Source organism: Terrapene carolina, unplaced genomic scaffold, assembly GCF_002925995.2.
Source record: "Terrapene carolina triunguis isolate 2854851 unplaced genomic scaffold, T_m_triunguis-2.0 Scaffold85, whole genome shotgun sequence".
Classification (NCBI taxonomy): Eukaryota; Metazoa; Chordata; order Testudines; family Emydidae; genus Terrapene; species Terrapene triunguis.
The window spans coordinates 13,679,122-13,698,734 of NW_020664436.1; the positions used below are offsets into that span (position 1 = coordinate 13,679,122).

At 41.2% G+C, this 19,613-nt stretch overlaps 1 protein-coding gene across 1 annotated transcript in view; it reads left to right on the plus strand.

The window, feature by feature from the left end:
* Positions 1 to 19,613, plus strand: part of SMYD3 (SET and MYND domain containing 3) — a 633,981-nt gene that overhangs the window by 549,336 nt on the left and 65,032 nt on the right. The window contains exons 9-10 of the mRNA XM_024210270.2: positions 9,672 to 9,759; positions 15,530 to 15,704. Coding sequence (XP_024066038.1) covers positions 9,672 to 9,759; positions 15,530 to 15,704 — 263 coding nt within the window. The remainder of the gene's footprint in view (positions 1 to 9,671; positions 9,760 to 15,529; positions 15,705 to 19,613) is intronic.

The following is a 19,613-nucleotide window of genomic DNA, read 5'->3' on the forward strand; positions in this document are numbered from 1 at the left end:
TGTGAATGACACATTTAAAAATAATTAAAAATTGGGAATATATTGATCAGTAATCAAGATAACTAGAACATGGTGGAATTACTGCAGAATGTGTTAACTTGTAATCTTTCATTTGAAGAGTCTCCAGATCTACATAGGATGTTATTGTGAAGTTTACATGTGTCAGCACTATATATTGCTTTAATGCTGACAGATGTCTTTACATATTTTCTTGCTTTCTTCGCTAGGTAACATAATACCCTTAAATGCTGTTGTTTGGTTGTGGGGGGGTGCCTTTCCATAATACTATTGTTTTAGTGTTTAATTACACGGTGCACACATAAAGAAGAAAGGTTTTAATACTAATACTTGATCTGTGAGTGTTTATGCTATTAACAAAAGTCAACTGTACTTTGCGGTTTAGGGCTAATGAAAAGAATTTTTGGATTTGTATTTGCTTTCTGCAAAAGATTTATACCTCTATGCCCTAGAGATTGATTTAACAACAGGTTTAAACATAAAATCACTATAATCATCAATTGTGTGCAGTGCTAACATGATGGTTTCTGATCTCTGCAATATTATAGTGTTACTGAAACAGTGAATCTGCTCCCATTGCATTCTGTTGAATTAAATTGGCCTGTGAAAATTTGCTTGTTGATCTTAATTTTCTGTAAATACAAATTTAATTTTGAATAATTTTTCTCCCAGAGATGTTATTGCTGCCTCCTTTTAGGCTTCTAAGTAAACAGAATACAATTCTAAATGTTATATCAGACACTGTTAAATATTTTTATATCCACACAATATAGAACATTAACCTGTACAGTGCTTCCAAACACTTACTAATGTCAGCACTCTGAAAATGTAAAGTGCTGTAAGAATGCCATGTCTTAGTAGTTGTAATTGGGAAAATTAATTTAGCCTTTCTAACAGTGATCAGATGTACTGAATAACAGTCAGAGACATGGAATATTGCTTGCTCTGCATCTGTCCCCTATCTTTCTTTATCCTGAAAAAAGAAAAAATACAATTTTAATTTCTGAGTTTTTGCCTCTAGTTTTACATTCTTGTGGGTTTTTTACATGAAGCAAAACATTTTTTTCTCTACAGATAAAAATCCTTTGCAATTATCATATGCTAGATCACATCTACTCTTTTAAATCTTAAGTGTCAGAAAACTCAAGGTCTCATCTTCTAAGAGGGCTACAAATGTAGGTTTTATCAGGTCCCATATGAGCAAAGACATGTGGAGTCCCCTAACCTGTACAGCATGGGGTGGACAATAGGGTTGGGTAGTTGTGGAGATTTGAGTTATTTTGCACTGTTGAGGAACTAGAGGGTTTTGACATCTTGAGGGCGGGGGGTGTCATACATGAATCTTGGAACATGAGGCTATCATAAGCACAGGGCTATGTGCAGTGCATGTTCAGTATATACCTAGTTGTTGTTGAAGTAAATTCATAGAAGTGAAATCTTAAGGTGTCTGTGAGAACTATGTGGTTTTGTAATGAAAGATGTTCTGTGGATGATCAGTGTTTGGCTCTGGATTTATTTAGGCTAAGATTCAAATATAAGGTTAAACTGGGTTGCAATGTGGAGTCCAGCTAACCAGATACAATATTACACTTTCTTTACAAAATTCAACACTGTCTAAAACCCCCAAATATTACATAGATGATTAAGAAATGTCAGAAACATTTAATGGGTTCAGTTACCTGCCCACTGCTGTGTACATTTCCAGCACTAATTGCCACCCCACCCCACCCCTATTGTGGATTCTACCTTAACTATGAAGCTACTGCTGCTCCATAAAACTCCAGTGGTGCCCTCGTGGATGCTAAGAAGACTAAAGACCCTTCATGAGGACCAAGACATGCCTTCAGATATTGCCGTAAAACACTTTAAAATGCCTGTTCTCTTGTCATGTCTGTGACCACGTACACCTGTATTATGTGTTCAGATAATGCCATGAGTGCTCATTTATCAGGTGTATACCTATATTCTGTTTGTCCTGAAGCACTCATGCCACGAATGAAAGTTAGTTCTCTATAATATAGCAACTTCCGTGTTTCATTCTCCCACCAACTTGATAAAAGCTCTGCATCACACTATACAATATCTTCCCTTTATATATTCTTCTTGCAGACAGGTACAGAACAATGAGCTGCTAATGAGTTAATCAGAAATACATTTTCTTTTCCCGAGGCCTCCAGTTGTCTTGTACCCAGAAAATTGAATGATTTTATGCTTTAAGGGAGCAATACGTAACAACCCTGTTTTAGAATAGCATCCTGTCCTCATTGAAATGGGTCTGATCTCCCAAGGTAACTTTTCAACTGAAAATCAAAAAGTCTTTTGATTTGGACTCAGCAGGCTTCCAGAGATCTGAACACTTTGGGCAATATCCTTATCTTAGATTGTCAGATCCTTATCTTAGATTGTTGAAGTCAGTAGGAGCTGAGCACATCACAGTAGTACTTGGCCCTTTGTGTGTAATGTTCAGATATCAGGGTATCCTGATTTTAAAGAATTAAAATGTGGCACTCTGAAAAAACTTTCCCTTTAGAGAATTTTTTTTTAATGGCTACATGAGAAAAATACATGATCATATTTCAAGGAGGGTATCTCACAGGCCTCAGAAAAAACGAAGAGTCCTTGTGGCACCTTAGAGACTAACAAATTTATTTGGGCATAAGCTTTCGTGGGCTAGAACCCACTTCATCAGATGTATGAAGTAAAAGATACAGGAGCAGGTATAAATACATGAAAGGATGCTGGGTGCTTTACCAAGTGTTAAGTCAATCTAACGAGATAAATCAATTAACAGCAGGATACAGAGGGAGGAGAAACAACTTTTGAAGTGGTAAGAGAGTGGCCCATTACAGACAGTTGACAAGAAGGTGTGAGTAACAGTAGGAAGAAATTAGTATTGGGGAAATTAAGTTTAGGTTTTGTAATGACCCAACCACCCCCAGTCTTTATTCAGGCCTAATCTGATGGTATCCAGTTTGCAAATTAATTCCAGTTCTGCAGCTTCACGTTGGAGTCTGTTTTTGAAGTTTTTTTTTTTTTGAAGAATTGCCACTTTGAGGTCTGCTATTGAGTGACAGGCCTCACTTAATCAAAACTGCCTTACGGTCATCAGCATTATACATTCCTAGATTCTAAGTCCAGAAGGGACCAATATCATTGAGTCTGACTTTCTGCATAATACAGACCGAAGAATGAAACCCAGTAATTCCTGCACTAAGCCCATAACTTCTGTTTGACCTACAGCATATAGACTTATGCCATTATAATGACAACAGTTGTATTTGAGACTCCATATTTCCTCCTTGTATTTTGAATAGAAAATACCTGTCAGGTTCATTTCAGACCAGTGGTCACCCTTGTTTTCTGCTCCGCTTGGGGCAGTCTGGCACTCTAGCCCATGGGGGAATCAAGAGCCCTTTACTAACTGTTGTCAGTAAAGGGCTGGGTATTGCACAAAAGGAGCACACCATGTAGTGGGGTGTGGAAACAGGAGTTCCCACCCATCCAAATCTGTGACTTGGAAATTAGAGGAGTAGGAGAAATAGGATGAATCTCTCAGTCGCACCCTGCAGCTGTCAAAGAAGCCCCTGCCTCCACCCATGATCTTGTGGCAGGGAATAAAGAAAAAGGAAAGAAAATAATTAATTGTTGGATGGATAATTCTGGACCCACTTTCCTTCTTTGTGGACAGGTGAAGGAGGTGAGAGGGAAGACTATCTTGGTGACTGTCTCCAGTGGCAAAGATTCCTGGCCCCACTTCTCCACATTGATCGGGGGGGTGGGGGTGAGAACTTTACTGGCACCCGTTGTGGGACAGAAAATCCAAGTCCCGTTCTTGTCCTGTAGCCTGAGCAGGAGGAAGGAGAAACCCTCAACAACATCTTTCCTGGGGAGAGAAGATTTTGACAGGTGCGTTGGGTGGGTAGGCAGAATGGTGGTGAGAGACTGGTGTGTTTGTGTATGTGACAAGAGGGTTGAGTCTTCCTGACTGACTGGCATCAAGCTGCTTTGGTCAGGGGAGAGGTGACTGGTGTTTCTCATAGCAGGCCATGTGGGCTGTGTTTTCACACTCAAAACTTTAAATGTGATTCTAGTAGAAAACAGTGATTGGTTTAGTCAGTAGGTGTGCTAACAGCATTACACATCACATATAACAGTGATAGTGCTTGGAGTGAACGGACCAGGGAGCACTTTGACGAACGGTGAGAAAGAGAAAGTGAGTGGCAAAGGAGAGTGAAAAGAAGGAGATGGGGAGTAAGATGAGAGAGAGAAGACAAGAGAGGGAGGTCAAAGACAACAGGGGAGGAAGAGAAAATCAGAGCAGAGAAGACAATATGTATCCTGTACCCAGAGACAACACCTCTCTCTAGTTGAGAGAAACCACTTTCAGGAATTAAGGCACCAAGAAGTAGCAGAAATGACAGGACAGATGTTGATTCATGTGACCTGTGGAAAAAATTGGAGCATGTCCCGTACCTATGGTGAGTGGTGTCTATCAATACCTAATACCATCTTTTTGTTATATGTTTGCATAGTGCGTAGCACTATGGGGTTAGGACCTCTAGGTTTGACCACAATACAAAGAAATCATCATCATCAAATGTTTCTTCCTATTTCTTCCATTTTGTCCCCTTGTTCTTGTTATCGGTGGTCACAGCTCCACTTCAACAATTGTGGCTAAAAGAACCCTGCACTGGGGAGAGACTATGATAGCTTATGACAAATGTTGACTTTTAATAATGCCTGTTGTGCAGCAGACTATTTCCATGAGCATTTTCAACTTACAAGTTCCTTACATTTAAATTGATGATGAATATCTACACACTTAAAACCTCAAGCTTCACAGTTGCTCAGGAAGATAACTGGATTTACAAGCAGGGTATTCTAAAGGAAAAACAACAAACAATGCTGTCCTGATTTACAATCTGTAGGATTCATAATGTTCAGGAAAATGCATAAGGGATTTGCTAGTCCTGAGTTCTCAAATCCTTTATGATACTGTACATCTGCCTCAGCTAGGGAAGGGAAAAAACCCAGAGCTTTACCAAAAGACAATTCTGCTTATAATAGTATTACACATTCCTCTGTGCACTACTCACTGTAAACAGTGTGAACTGCCAAATTAATTTTAAGGGTAAAATCCTGCCCTTTTGTAGTTAAGCACGAGAATCTTTAAGTTTTAATTACCCAAAGTGAGTTTGGGGGGAAAGTGTCTGAAATTACACAGTATCCTCTCTATTGAGATATCAGGGTTTTACCACTGCTCAAGACCATTTAGGAGGAATTTAGATTGTGGCTGGTTTTACTACAAAAGCCAAGTCAGCCTCTGGGAAAGAACATATTTTGAACTGGAAAGCTATTGAAAGGGTGGGAAGTCCATGCAAAGTACCAGAGATCTGCTTGGTGGAGACCATGAATCTTCAGGCACCCTGCAGTTAGAAAGCTGCACACTGCTGCCAAACTTGTCCACAAGAAGGAATGAAGGGAGGGGAAAAATGCAGACCTTTCTTGTGCCTTCAGCAGGACAGAGGTTTTACTGAAGATCTTAAAGTCACCATCCAGGAGACAAGCTAAGGGCTAAATTTGGGGGCATCCCCTGTGCATAGGGAAGTGAGGAAGGTGCAGGGATCTTCTTTCTCAAGATAGCCATTCAGGGGTAAGATACAACACAGATCTTGGGTTCCCTTGAGTACCGGATCGGGGGCTCAACTAGCATGCCCAGTGGCACTTCATGACTCCAAGGGAGTGTGGCTAATCATACTGGCGGTGTTGCCAGGTCTGTGTTACCCTATTCTCCTGCTGGCATCTGGCAACAAGCATACTATAGGAACAGCAGGTACTGCAACAGCAGGGGCCACTGCTCAGTGCGCTCCTTCTCTCTGAACCATTCCACCCAACATATCCACTTGCACTTCCCTCATCAGTACACCTCCACATGTGAAACCTGAATCTGTAAATGTGCCGGCCTCATCCGCTGGAAGTTCGTTGTGTATCCCTGTGATCCAGTTAATTATTTTTTCAGAATGACACTGGATCCGAATAAGCAAATCAGTTTGTTCTTTTGAAGACTAAACCCTTGTGTTGAACACCAGTATTGCCAGTGGGGGAAATAATTAGACTGGTGTCACTAAACTTTCATTGTTGTTCAAAGGCTGCTCACTTTGCTACAGGGTGGGTTCTCCATTTCAACAGATGAAAAGACATGTTCCTCTTTACTGCTGCAACTGCACACCTGGAGGTTTGGCTGGGAACATGCTCTGAAGAGTCACTTTGAATGGGTTATTTCATGGACATTTAGATCTTGTTACTGCCATGCTCTTAGATGAAATTAAACAGTTTGGCGTAACTATTAATCATTTCAGTTATTTTCATAATTCCTACTCCAAGGCAGCTTTGTATTTTTAGCTGTCTTAGTCATATCACATGGCTAAGATTTTCAGAGCAGAGTCCAAGTCAGTGACAGAAACAACTTCCTGGGAAAAGCTTATTAGCCTGTAAGCCAGAAGTATTTTCACAGTGACCACTCTTAGTCATTTTGCTGCTTCCGATTGATTGCCTTTATTGAAGGAGTAGCCAGCATACCCTGGGCAAAGTCCTAAAGAAAATAAATTAAATTAAATTAATGGAGATATCCTATCTCCTAGAACTGGAAGGGACCTTGAAAGGTCATCGAGTCCAGCCCCCTGCCTTCACTAGCAGGGCCAAGTACTGATTTTGCCCCAGATCCCTAAGTGGCCCCCTCAAGGATTGACCTCTCAACCCTGGGTCTAGCAGGCCAATGCTCAAACCACTGAGCTATCCCTCCCTCCTTTAATATATGGAGATATCCTATCTCCTAGATCTGGATAGGACCCTGAGAGGCCATCAAGTCCAGCCCCCTGCCTTCACTAGCAGAACCAAGTACTGATTTTGCCCCAGATCCCAAAGTGGCCCCCTCAAGGATTGAACTCACAACCCTGGGTCTAGCAGGCCAATGCTCAAATCACTGAGCTATCCCTCCCCCCAGAAAAAATCTGTCCTGTCTGAAATTTGGAACTAGCAACAAAAATATAGGAAGAACCCTCTTCCAAGAATCAAGGATGTTTAACGGGCCAAATCTTTACCCAAGCAAGACCCCCAACAGTCTAATCCTGAAAACAAAGGCAAATCTCCCACTGAAGTAGTGACTTAAATCTTGAAGTCTTTATCAGGGCCAGAGCTCCCTCCACACCCCAGGCTCCTGGGGAAGGCGGTCAAGGCCATGCCTCCAGCCCCCTCTAGCGTGATGTGTGCACAGGGTGCAGTTTCTGTGTTCCACCAAACACAGTGCCTGTGATTGTCTTGCAGGGGACATACAGGGTGGGGAGACTGTTTGTATCCTTGTGTCCCATGTACCTGTAAGGGCTAGGGAAAATCTGATTCCATGTCCCTGCAGCTTGCGTCGTTAGATGCTGGAAGAGAGGGGTGCGGCAGGAAAAGCAACTCCCAATAGGTCTAAGGAGGTTCAAGTTAAAATCCTACCTTGACATATGCTTTAAACTTATACCATCTATCAGTCCCACAACATGTAAATTAACCCCCCTAACACTGCCTTGTATCTGTGGAGTGACCTATAATTTACTGTACAGCATTTTATTCTCACCTCTAAATCTGGCCCAGTGGTTGTTATTCCAGTGTCTCTGAGCACTTGGTTATAGGTGTATCAGCCTGGATTTTAACACAATGCATATATATAGCAAGGCGACTACTGTGTTTGGGCAAGTGGCTGAGTTACAGTGGCTGTGGGAATTTCCTCCTTTTTGTTCATGTAACCCCCTCTCCCCCACCTTAATTTTGCAGTCATGTATTATTTAATTTTATAGGCCAAATTTTGTTCTCATTTATAATCAGTGAAAATCAGTGGAGCAACTCTGGATTTACAAAAGCATTCAGTGAGCACCATCAGGCCCAATATTCCGAACAGTTTGTCAGACCAAGTTCAGCCTTGTTGTAAGCAATGCAATGCCATAAAAATCAGTGGAGTTATATCAAGGTTGAATTTGAGTCATTCCGTGAGAGTCTGGTACAAAACTTAACAAGGCTAGGTCTGCAGTATTAGCTATGCTAACATGGCTACAGCAACATGAGCTCTTCTGTTCCAACTTTGACCCTTTTCCTTTCTGGTGGCAGATTTAGACATGTACAAAATTATTTCCAGGTGAGCTTTTTTTAATCGGAGAGCTGGTTTTTGCATTTGCAAATTGCAATAGGGTAATGCTGCCCTCTTCGTACCTTTCTGATGCAGAATGTTACAGAATTATAAAACAGCTGAGACCAATTTTGATTTAACCATCTCTTGGACAATGCAAGAGTCCAACAGTTTTGTGTGACAGAGTGAAAGACATAACTGCAAAATTAAACATGAAAGTGAACACAGGTGCCCTGCAAATATTTTCTGTTATTTTGAATTCACAATAATTAATTTTCTTCTCTGATTTCTCTCTATTTATGTAGTGCGAGAGAGACATGGATTTTAAACTTCTCAACAGCAGTGTTCTTGTGGTACCCATGGAGTGTGTATTGGCTCAAAAGTGCTTGGCTAGTTCCTTATACCCAATTTCTTTCACATAATCCTTTTCCCCAGAGGGCTGTTTTTGAGATTATTTGAAAATAAGTATAATTTATACTTCTGTAACAGCTTTCATCTGAAGGGTACCAAAGCCTTTGCAAAAGTGGGTGGTATTCTCCCCATTTTACAGCTGAAGAAATTGAAGCACAATTAGGTTAAAAGCACTTTTGAAAATGCCACTAACTGTGTTTTTAGACACCTAAATACCTTTAAAAAATCTGGCTCTAAGTGACTTGCCTAAAGTTACGCAGTAAGTCACTGGAAAAGTTGTCTCCACATGTCCAGTCCCTTACTGTCACCATTAAGTATTGTGCCTCCATACACTGCATTATGAAAGAGTGATGTGAAAATGTGACTGTTGATATGGTTTACCGGCAGGAACGGGGATAACTGTGATTTTCCTCCTCACCTCCACCCCCAAAAGTAACCTGAGCAGCAAACTAATTCACTGGACTCGTGCTTATAATTGGAATATTGAATGAAGTTAGGCTCTTTCTGCTTGCAAACTGTCTGTGCTCAGCTTACAGTTTTATTGAAGTTATTCAAAATTATTAGCTGAGTCATTTCTACACATAGTTTTGTGGGTCTGTAGACTGTTAGTGAGCAGTTCTTTGTGAGTAGCTGACATCTGAGCTGTTTGATTTGTTTTTATAGGAAACATGAGACATGCTATTGCTTCTATTCCCTGCTCAGATGATCATAATTCTTAGAATCAGCTTTCTGGTCTGCATACGCACTGCTTATGAATTCAAAATTCACCTTCCTTGATACGTTCTAATATTCCTTAACATTTTCATTATCCTTGAACATTCCAGTGCGTAATCTCATTCATTAGAAAATTCATGGAAAGCAAATACAGAGGAGAGACAAACACAGTCCAAGAGTGAATTCCATTATTCATTTCAGATATTATTTGAGGGGAAATGTTTTGATACACGGGCCCAACACTCTTTATGCCAGTGTAATCTTTTATAACCCTTTGCTCATCATTATGGCATGTTCTTTCAGAGTCAACTTTGTTTTTCTTATCAAGCGCTTTTGTTTCTTGCTTTTGTTTCTGTCAAAACAGGATGTTGACATGCTGGCAGGTGAAGAGCAAGCCTGGAAAGAAATCAAAGATGCTGTAGCTAAAGTGGGAGACCCAAGGTCACAAGAAGGTATCCTTTCAGTGACAGTCAATGGCAAATGGATCTTCCTTGCTTTTACTAACAATCCATAGTGCCCACCTTGTAAGCTTTTGCACCCCATTTGGAGTAGAAATTTTTTTTCTTCAATCTTCCCTTTTTTCTTTTTTTTTTAAATGTACTCTGCATTCATTTGAATCGTAAACCAAATAATATTTTAATTGTACCAATGATTATGTCATTTTAGGGTGCTTAGCCTATACACCTCTACCTCGATATAATGCTGTCCTCGGGAGCCAAAAAATCTTACCGCGTTATAGGTGAAACCACGTTATATCGAACTTGCTTTGATCCACCGGAGTGTGCAGCCCCCCCCACCCCCCCGAGCACTGCTTTTCCGCGTTATATCCGAATTCGTGTTATATCGGGTCGCGTTATATCAAGGTAGAGGTGTAATCTCATCATGGCAGGGACTGTCTACCTCTTTATACAGCACTTACCGTAACATGACCTTGATCCTAATCAGAACCTCTAGGCACTACCCTAATATAATCCATGAGTAATTATAATACTCAAAACAATTGTTAAGCCAAAACTTAATGAGACTGCTTGTACTAATAAATCATGCTAAGGCATAATGGCAGCCTTGTAAGTGTTTAAAGACAATCACAATGACCAAGAAATGCTGCATGGGAGAAACAGAGATTTTTGTAGCTAACAATAGGCATATTGGTCTGTTTTCCTCCTTGCGCTTACTCCATTTATTTCAGTGGAGTTACACCGGCCATGAATTTAGCTCATGAACAGTGGCAGGATGCCTTGCTGTTTTCTGGCATCTTGGTACAGCTCTAGAGCTACATAGGTCAGAATCTCTGGGTGCTCCATTTTGGCCCTTCTAAAAAAGTTGTTTGTGTAGAGATGTCCTAGGCTGGAAAAGAGCAGATCGGTTTTGTACCATTATTTTCCAGAGAAGCTGACCTCCATTTGCCAAAACATAGGATTTTCTTCTAATCAGAGGAACCAATTTATTAGCACAAAGAGCAGTCACTAAGTTTTTGGTCTAACACTGGGCACAGTTCTGGCATGTTTACTCACATAGTACCTTGATTTCAGTGGGATTACTTATCTAATAAGGTGTATGACTCATTATAAATTAGAGTGGTAGAACTAGGTTCTTAGTCTTCCTTTGGCTTAAGAGAAATCGAAGACCACATAGTCATTGTAAAAGCTGTCTCTGATTTTCCGTAGTTCACTATTCAGATGCCATTAGTCAGCGGTGAAAGTAAATTAAAGGACTTACCGGTATGCTGGAGTCCTGAGCAGGGGCGTGGCCTCAAACGGAAGAGGCGGGGCCTTTAAATCACCCCTGAGGTACCAGCTGCAGAGGCGATTTAAAGGGCCCAGACCTCTGGCCACTGCTACCACAGCGGAGCTCCGGGCCCTTTAAATCGCCAATGGAGCCCTGTCACCCTTATCCCGGGGCTCCGGCAGCCTGGCTTGGGCGGCGATTTAAAGGGCCCAGGGCTCCTGCGGCGGGGATCCCTGGGCCCTTTAAATTGCCGCCTGAGCCCTGGGGTAGCGGCGGCAGGGCTCCTGTGGGGATTTAAAGGGCCAGGGGCTCCAGCCCCTGTGGGGATCCCTGGGCCCTTTATAACGCTGCCCGAGCCCCGGGGAAGCGGTGGCGGGGCTCGGGCACTTGATTTAAAGGGCCGGGACTCTGGCAGCGGGGCTCGGGTGGTGATTTAAAGGGCCGTGGGCTCCGGCCGCTTTAAATTGCCAGCCTGGGGAAGCCGGTCTGGTCCAGCATCTCTTTCACCTTTGCCGTTAGTGAATTCAAGCATAGAATAATGTGAATGTGTCCTTTGACCTGCTTTTTAGCCAGAATTGAATCAGACCTTTGATCATACAGGCATAATTTTAGACATACAATTTAAAGTGGATGCTAAATTGTTGGTACATCTAGTTGCTTGGGTAATTAAAACTATTTAAATGCCTAAAAAGTGCAGCCAGGGTATACGTGTCTAAACGGGTGCATTTGCAGGTGAAATTAAATGTGCCTCAATTTAATTGTAGGAGCAAAATTGTATATGCAAAGTAAAATTGTGGGCCATTCTGACCTTTTGCTGGGGTCATTAACCAAAAGTATTCATTTGAGCTGATATGTTGGTATTTAAAAATGTAACTGAAATTGTCGTAGCAAAAGGTGTCAGGACCATTTTAGAAAAGCAATCTCAGCTGTTTATTTATTTGATTTTTCTCTTAGGGATGTGCCACCTGAAATGTTTAATCTCTCTTCTCATCAAGTCCCAGTGTTGCAGCAGTGTAAAATTTTGTCTTCTGCAATATCAGAAGACCGGGCTTGACGGATACATTTGTCCATTCACCAATAGTTAGTAGGAAACTTTCCCTGCAAAGTGGGACATTTACCCATCAATTTCTGCAAATGTTACACTTTCTTTTCAAACAAACAAAAGAGTTTTTAGAATTTAGGGTTGGGAAAGTTAGCACCTTCCAAATCTGCACAGAGATACCCTTAAACAACAAATGTCCCATATTCATGATTAAGCACACAAACTGAGCAGTCAAAGCTGAGCACAGGGCAATTACTGTGGCAATGGGGAAAAGGAATCCTTCTCTATCCCAGATCACTGCACAATGGCTGCTACTCAAGCCGAAGTTACAATTGGGACAGCTAATTTCTCCATTGCACTCGAACTGCTGACTTCAGGTTTTCTGGCTTGTGATTATGCACTTTACCAGCCAGAATTTGGCCTCAGGAGGTTTGGAAGATTAGACTTTTCATATTAGATTCTACAGAATATATGAAACAATATCTTGAGACATGAAAACATCTTGAGTGATGCTGAGCATCAGCTAAGATGTTGATCTCTCTGGAGTGTCAATGTTTTATGCTTACTACAAACATTTTATCAAGTGAAAATCATCTTGCTTTCTCCTGTTCATATTCTATCCTTAATCAGCCATAAAGAATACAGTGGTGTATGCCTGAGAGAGAAAGATTCAGGGTATGTCTTCACTAGCAACGTTAAAGCGCTACTGCAGCAGGCTGTGTAGTCGTGGCACCGGTAAAAAAAAAAAAAAACCCTATGAGAGGAGTAGCTACCCAGCGCTGGTGCACTGTCTACACTGCCACTTTACAGCGCTGAATCTTGCAGTGCTCGGGGGGTGGGTTTCACCCCCCTGAGTGAGAAATTTGCAGCGCTGTAAAGTGGCAGTGTAGACAAGGCCTAAGCTACATATCTGAAATGACTGTATCTAGCCCTTAAAAAGAGTTTTTATAAAGGATTCTATATTAAATTAACATCATTATTAATATTATGCTAATATTTTCTCAACAGGCGTAGTGTAGGAATTCTTGTCAAAGTACTGTTTGATATACCTGTTTTAGTGTTACTCTTTTTAATTAACATTTCAATACACACCTCTACCCCGATATAACGCGGTAAAGCAATGCTCCGGGGTGGCGGGGCTGCGCACTCCGGCTGATCAAAGCAAGTTCGATATAACACGGTTTCACCTATAACGCGGTAAGATTTTTTGGCTCCCAAGGACAACGTTATATCGAGGTAGAAGTGTAGTTCCTGAATCTTGTGTGAGAAATCAATATTCATAAATCACATCATTGTTGGCAAATAAAATAATGATACATTTCTTCCCTAATAAAGTGCTTTCTATCTAAGGGTCTCAAAGCACTTAACAAACAATTAATTTAATCTCACACTAACCATGCCTTATAGGTGAGTATTATTGATCCTGATTCAGCAAAGCACTTAGGCATGTTGTTAAATTTAAGTACATGAGTGTTTCCATGGTCAGGTAAAACTCATTCCCTCACCCTGGGAGTACTCATGGAGTGCTTGAGTGCACTGCTGGAATGGGGCCTGTGCTACTTTTCAGCATTGGCATGAGTGTGGACCTGTGACCCCCTGACCTGATCGTAGGGGAGTTTGTTTTGCAAGATTAAACTATACATTATTTGCTAAGCAATACTAAAATGCTTTAAATAGTAAAAATGGAAACCATTACAGCTGTTATGACAGTAGGGAAACATAAAATATATACATATTAATATTTAAAGTAGATTTTACGCAATAGGTTTGAGGCCTGTAGGCCTGAGGGTTAGCATGAATGCTTGACATTCATAAGATTTAGCAATATATAGCTTGTGATAAATAAGTAAACCAACAGAAGAACAAGTATATGTATATTATAAGTATATGTAACCAGGGAGCTAACTGCATTGATGTATCACGACTACTGGGAAGCGTATTGACGAAAATATTTTGTGTAAGCAGTTAGAACCTTAATTATGGTTCCTTGGAATTCCACACATGGACAGGGGTTGAGTCTTGATCAAACATTGTCCCAGCCATGTGTGAGTGTAAGAGAAAAGGTGTATAAAAATGGTGTTTGCTTGACCCTAGTTGAGTACATGGGGATTGACAAGATGATGCAAGCTGCACTGTCACCTCCACTTACTACTTTCTTCTGTATTTGTTTTCAGTGGTCTCTAGGAGTTTGTGAATATGATAACACTACATATCTTTATGTTGTATGTATCTTTTTGTGGAAATGCATTAATACTTTGGGTTATTTGGGTTTTAAATTAAGTCTTCACGTCTATATTTATGTTACTCACCAAACTCACTTATTATAAAAGCTTTGTCTCCACCTGAGTAAAGAACCTGTCATTAGTGACATGTGCAATTTGCCTTCTGAATTAATCAAAGGCTACAAGAGGTTAAATAAATTGTGAAGCACTTTGAGATTCTTGGATGGAAAGTGCTATATAAGTGCACAGTATTATTATTTTGTTTGCCAGGGTATACGTTGGTATATATGACCTCAGTGGGATTGCTCACATGCTAAAGTTAAGAATATGCCTAAGTGCTTTACTGGATCAAGGCCATAGTATCCATTTTACAGATGAAAAAGCTGAAAACTAGGTCTGATTCTCTGTTTGCTTTTACATGGGCTTTATGCTAGTGTAAGTCCATTAACTATCAAGGAGTCATTTGTGATTTACACTAGTGTAAGTGAAAGGAGAATAGGTTAAGTAACTTCAATACATGATGAAGATCAGAGTGGTTTGCAATAGTGAATGCCTCATTCATTTGAATGTGAATCCCAATTCACTTTTCCAACATACCTTCTTGTACTGGAAATTAAACCTTCTTGTATTGGAAATTAAAATATTCTTTCTCACCAAGATCCTTAAACCTAAGCGACAATCAGACAGTGGAACTGCAATGTTTTCTCTGTTATCCATGAAACCTGCAGTGCCGCTTCTCTGACACAGCCAATTAGCTCACTGACAAAACCTTGCTCTCCAGAACTGTTTCAAATAAAAAGAAAATTAGGTATCTGCAGGCTCAGTTTTAATTTCACGAGAACACTGAAGAAATCACTGCAACTAGGAAAGGTGTTTAAGAAAATAATAATGTTTCAAATAGCCAAAGAATAATTGTAGCGGGGTTTTGCTTCAGTTATATATTAAAATAATAATAATACATCCTCTCATCTTGTCACCTTTCCTTTACTCCTTACCACTCAAAATGCAGCCTTCGTTAGAAGACGGTTTTGTTATCTGTAAACAAAATTTAGTTACCTGAGGTACCACTTAGGTTTTTTTAAGTATGTTTTCAGGAGTTGAAACAGAGCCTGGAATAATGGGATCTCTTTTATCTTAATGCCCCGGAGCTCTTATTCCTTGCTAACAACATTGAAACTTGTATTTTTTGTTTGATGAAGAAGATGAATCCTTAACTAAGGTTAATAACAGAGTGGGAGCAGGTTCTGGCAATGTGCCAGGCTCTTCTAAATAACAATGCAGATCGTCTTCCAGACACAAACATCTATCTGCTGAAAATGCTTGACTGCGCCATGGATGCCTGTATTAATCTCAGACGTTGGGAGGAAGCCTTGCTTTACGGCAACAGGACTCTAAAACCATACAGGTAAGAGTTGTGATGACAGTGGTTTATTCAACTGTCCTACAGGGATGGTCTGTTTATTAAAGCTAGTATTTCCCCCCCCTCCCCCCGCTCTCCCCCGGGAGACCATTCAGTTAAGGCTTATCACTGTTATTCCTGAAAGTGCTTTGGTGCACACCTTCAACCTCAATTTCCCAGTGTGCTTTCTGGATTAGCATATGAAATAAAATATCCATTCTGCTTGGATAGTCAATAGGACAGGATGTGAAATATTAATGGAAACCACAGCAGCAGCTCTGATTAGCCACAGTAGCCTTTGTCAACATCTGATCTTTTTATAAGCACATCACACCCATCATTCCATCACCAAAAAATCACTTGTTGGTAGAGACTATCGCCGTGGGAGCTCCTGTGTTTGAAATTAAGGGTGATGGAATTAATGTAAATGAATTAATATGAAGTGTGAAGGAAATAATAATGAATAGCCCAATGTTTATTTCATTGACATCAAGAGGCTGAGGTGGTCGTGCCCCTCCCTGGTTGCCAGCGCTGGTTCTTGTGTTAAATGCAGGGGGAGATTCTGAGGGCATTGGCAATATGTGTACATTGTGGCTCTGGCAGCAGCTCTGGCTGCCATGTCCATCTGACCCTCTGGCTCTGAATTCAGGAGGCTAGCTGGAGTCTCTGCTGCAGCTGCAACATCCACACAGCTGTTTTTCATGCACTAGCTCCACCCCCACTAGTGTAGAGACTACACTGTCTGTCTACACAGTCTGGGAGGCTCACTCCAAGCTGCAGTGTAGACATACACTCATAAGCCAACAGAAGGTGCTATGGCTGATCCTGCTTTATGTGGGTAAGGTTTGGGATTCATTGGGTCCCAGAGCTGTCGAACAGCTCTGGGCAGTCTGGTGGAGGAGAGATGGGGAAGGAGCTAGCATGGCTGGCATTGGCCTGTGGCTCCACTGCTGATGCCAGGTCTTTTGATTCTGAATGTGGTGAGTGTTCACAAGTAAATGAAGTGCCTGTGTAGACACTACACCGTCTGTGCTGGCCCTGTGCGTGGTGTAATGCATTACAGCTGTGTAAACTGAAAATGCAGTTTTTCATTACAGTGTCTATTTCTTCTCTTAGTCCTGCCTCATCATGTGATATTGCAGCACACAATGAGGCTCCGTGACTGCCGTGAAATGTCTGGGGCATGGAAATGCAAAACAATGCATGCTGCTGCGAACATGAATATCTCACACCCGGCACATCTTTGATTTCAGTAGGCTACTGACAATGTTCGGCATTTTGCTTGGGAAACTGTCCCACTAGCATACTACCTCTGAATAACAGGCTTTGTCTACACCTACACACCTTTTAGCGACACAGCTGTGCCACTAAAAGGCGCACAGTGTAGCTGCCTATTGTCGGCAAGAGAGACCTCTTCTGCCAACAAAAACCGTCCACCTCCCATGAGTGGCAGCAGCACTCTCCTGCCGACAAAGCGCTGTTCACACCCGTGCTTTTTGTCGGCAAAACTTTTGTCATTCGGGAGCGGGGGGGAAGGCTAACACCCCTGAATGACAAAAGTTTTGCTGACGAAGTTCCAGTGTAGACAAAGCCTTAGACAGGGACTTGAGGTGCATCACAGCACCATATTGTAAGAAGTGCTTCCTCCATATATTATAAGAAGCAAAAGGTTTGCATAAGTTGTGGGTTGCAAGAGTGGCAGAAACCATACATCTGTAATGGCCATGACTTGTTATAACAAGAGGACATGAGTGCTTTGAAACACCCAAACTTCTTAAGGGTGAAAATCATCCCTGTTCAGTGGGCCAGCACAAACTACATGACCACACAAGTCCCACTTAACCTTTCAAAATAGGGCTTAAGTGGAACTTGAGTAAGGCATAGGTATTGCACCAGCTCTCTGCGCAGGAGCAAATTTCACCCCAACTAAATGCAATGCCCATTTGAATGTTCACTTAAAAAATCCTCCCTTGTCTTTTCCCCCTGAACCTATTAACAATGACTGTCAGGCCAGCCGTACTAAGTGGGTTTCTCCATATATTTCACAGCATAAAGATTACAGTAAGACAGACTGCAATTTCACTGGGTCTTTTCATAAACCTTCCCCTGTTTGTTTTCTGGGGTATGCTCTAGTGTTCAAACCACTTAATACAGTAGGGTTGTTTTTTCCCCCACCCTATACATTCAGCTAAAGTGTCTTTTGTGAAATGTTACTTGCATGAGAAATTTGACCTCTTTTGTACCTCAAGGAAGTTGCCTTTATTCTTCCCAGATCCGAAAGCATTTTCTGAAGAGAGACGTTTTCAGTTTTACTTTATTTCTTTTTACCTTCAAGCCATCACTACGAGCTTTAACACACCTGACAAAAAAATCCTCAGTTTCTCATTACAACAAATTGCGCCCAACGCAGCAGGAGAGAAAATCCTAGGAAATCTTCTGGGATACATTGAATTTCTCCTGTTGAATCAATCTACTGCTTGGCTGCTCCTGCAGTTTCATTACAGCTATCTATTTTCCTTTTCTCAGGTCTGGAAAAAATATTCATACTGTTCTCCACAGGGATCACTGAAACACTCAAGCAGTCCGTATATATGGGCAATGATTGCTACAATGGTAAAAGGCTCTAAAGAACTGGTCAAAAACAATTTTAATTTTAAATAATGTGTTTATTGTGTGTGTCCCATTATTTAACCAGCAGGATTAATATTCGCTGCTGCATGCTCGATGCTGTTCTTAATGTATATTTTCACTACAATAGTTACTTAATTTTCAGAATCATCCAGTTTATGCAACTGGCACAGACAGTTGGCTAACCTGCCTAAAAAACGATTTATCAAACGTATATATTCAATAGCTACCTTCAAGTTGTAAGGGATTGTAATATTTTATAAAAAATAGTGTCTGGGTGCTGCTGAATATTTCTAGATCTTTGCAAAGAGAGAGGAGAGCTGACAGCTGTCAAAATGAAAAGCTACTGATTAGTTTGCCCTAAACCATAATTGTCCATAATTTGTTGAAACCTACAACATATACTTTCACTGAACAGTCTAAGCCAAACAATTTTACACCGCTTTTCATGTAAATTCCAGAGTAACAATTTGTCTGTCCAAGAACCTTAACGAAAGTTAACAGATATTTACTTAAATGAAAACCACCCCATATCACGGTCAGCACTCAACAGCTTGCAAAAATAAACTTCCTTACAAAAATCCTCATGAGCCCTAACCACAAAAATAACAGAATATCAACAAGAAGTGCTAGTCAGGTTTGTCATGTCTCACTTAACACATTCACTCTCAGTTTTCACTCCTACTCATAAAGGGCCTGATCTGAGGTACTTACTCAGGCAAACTCGTACTAAATTAAATCTGAGAAAGGACCTCAGGATTTGGCCCATAACTACAATCGAATCACATATGCTCAGTCTACCTCAAGCATCCTGTAGTTAACTCCAGACAAATACTGGAAGTATGCATAGGCAGTGCCAATAAGCACCTGGTATAAAAATCTGCTACATGACATTGGCTGTAGCTAAATGGGGGGGAAGTTAGGTTACGGCACGGACATATTGGACTTAAGATGCAAGATATGCAGGGTAAAATCTTGTTCCCCCCTCTGAATCTGGAGAGGGCTGCAGGTTCTGTTGCAGAGGCCCTGAATCAGCAAAGCACTTACACACATACTTATGTTCATCCCTATTCATCACTTAATCATGTGCTTAACTTTAAGGTCCCATTCCCTGCAGATGGACCTGCTGCTAGGGTGACCAGACGTCCCGATAAAATCAGGACTGTCCCGATATTTAGGTGTTTGTCCCGTGTCCCGATATTTCGCTCCGCCGGCAGCACTGTTTTGGGTTTTTTTGCTCCGTCGGCAGCACTCGGCTTTTTTTTTTTTTTCCCCCCCCCGCCGGCG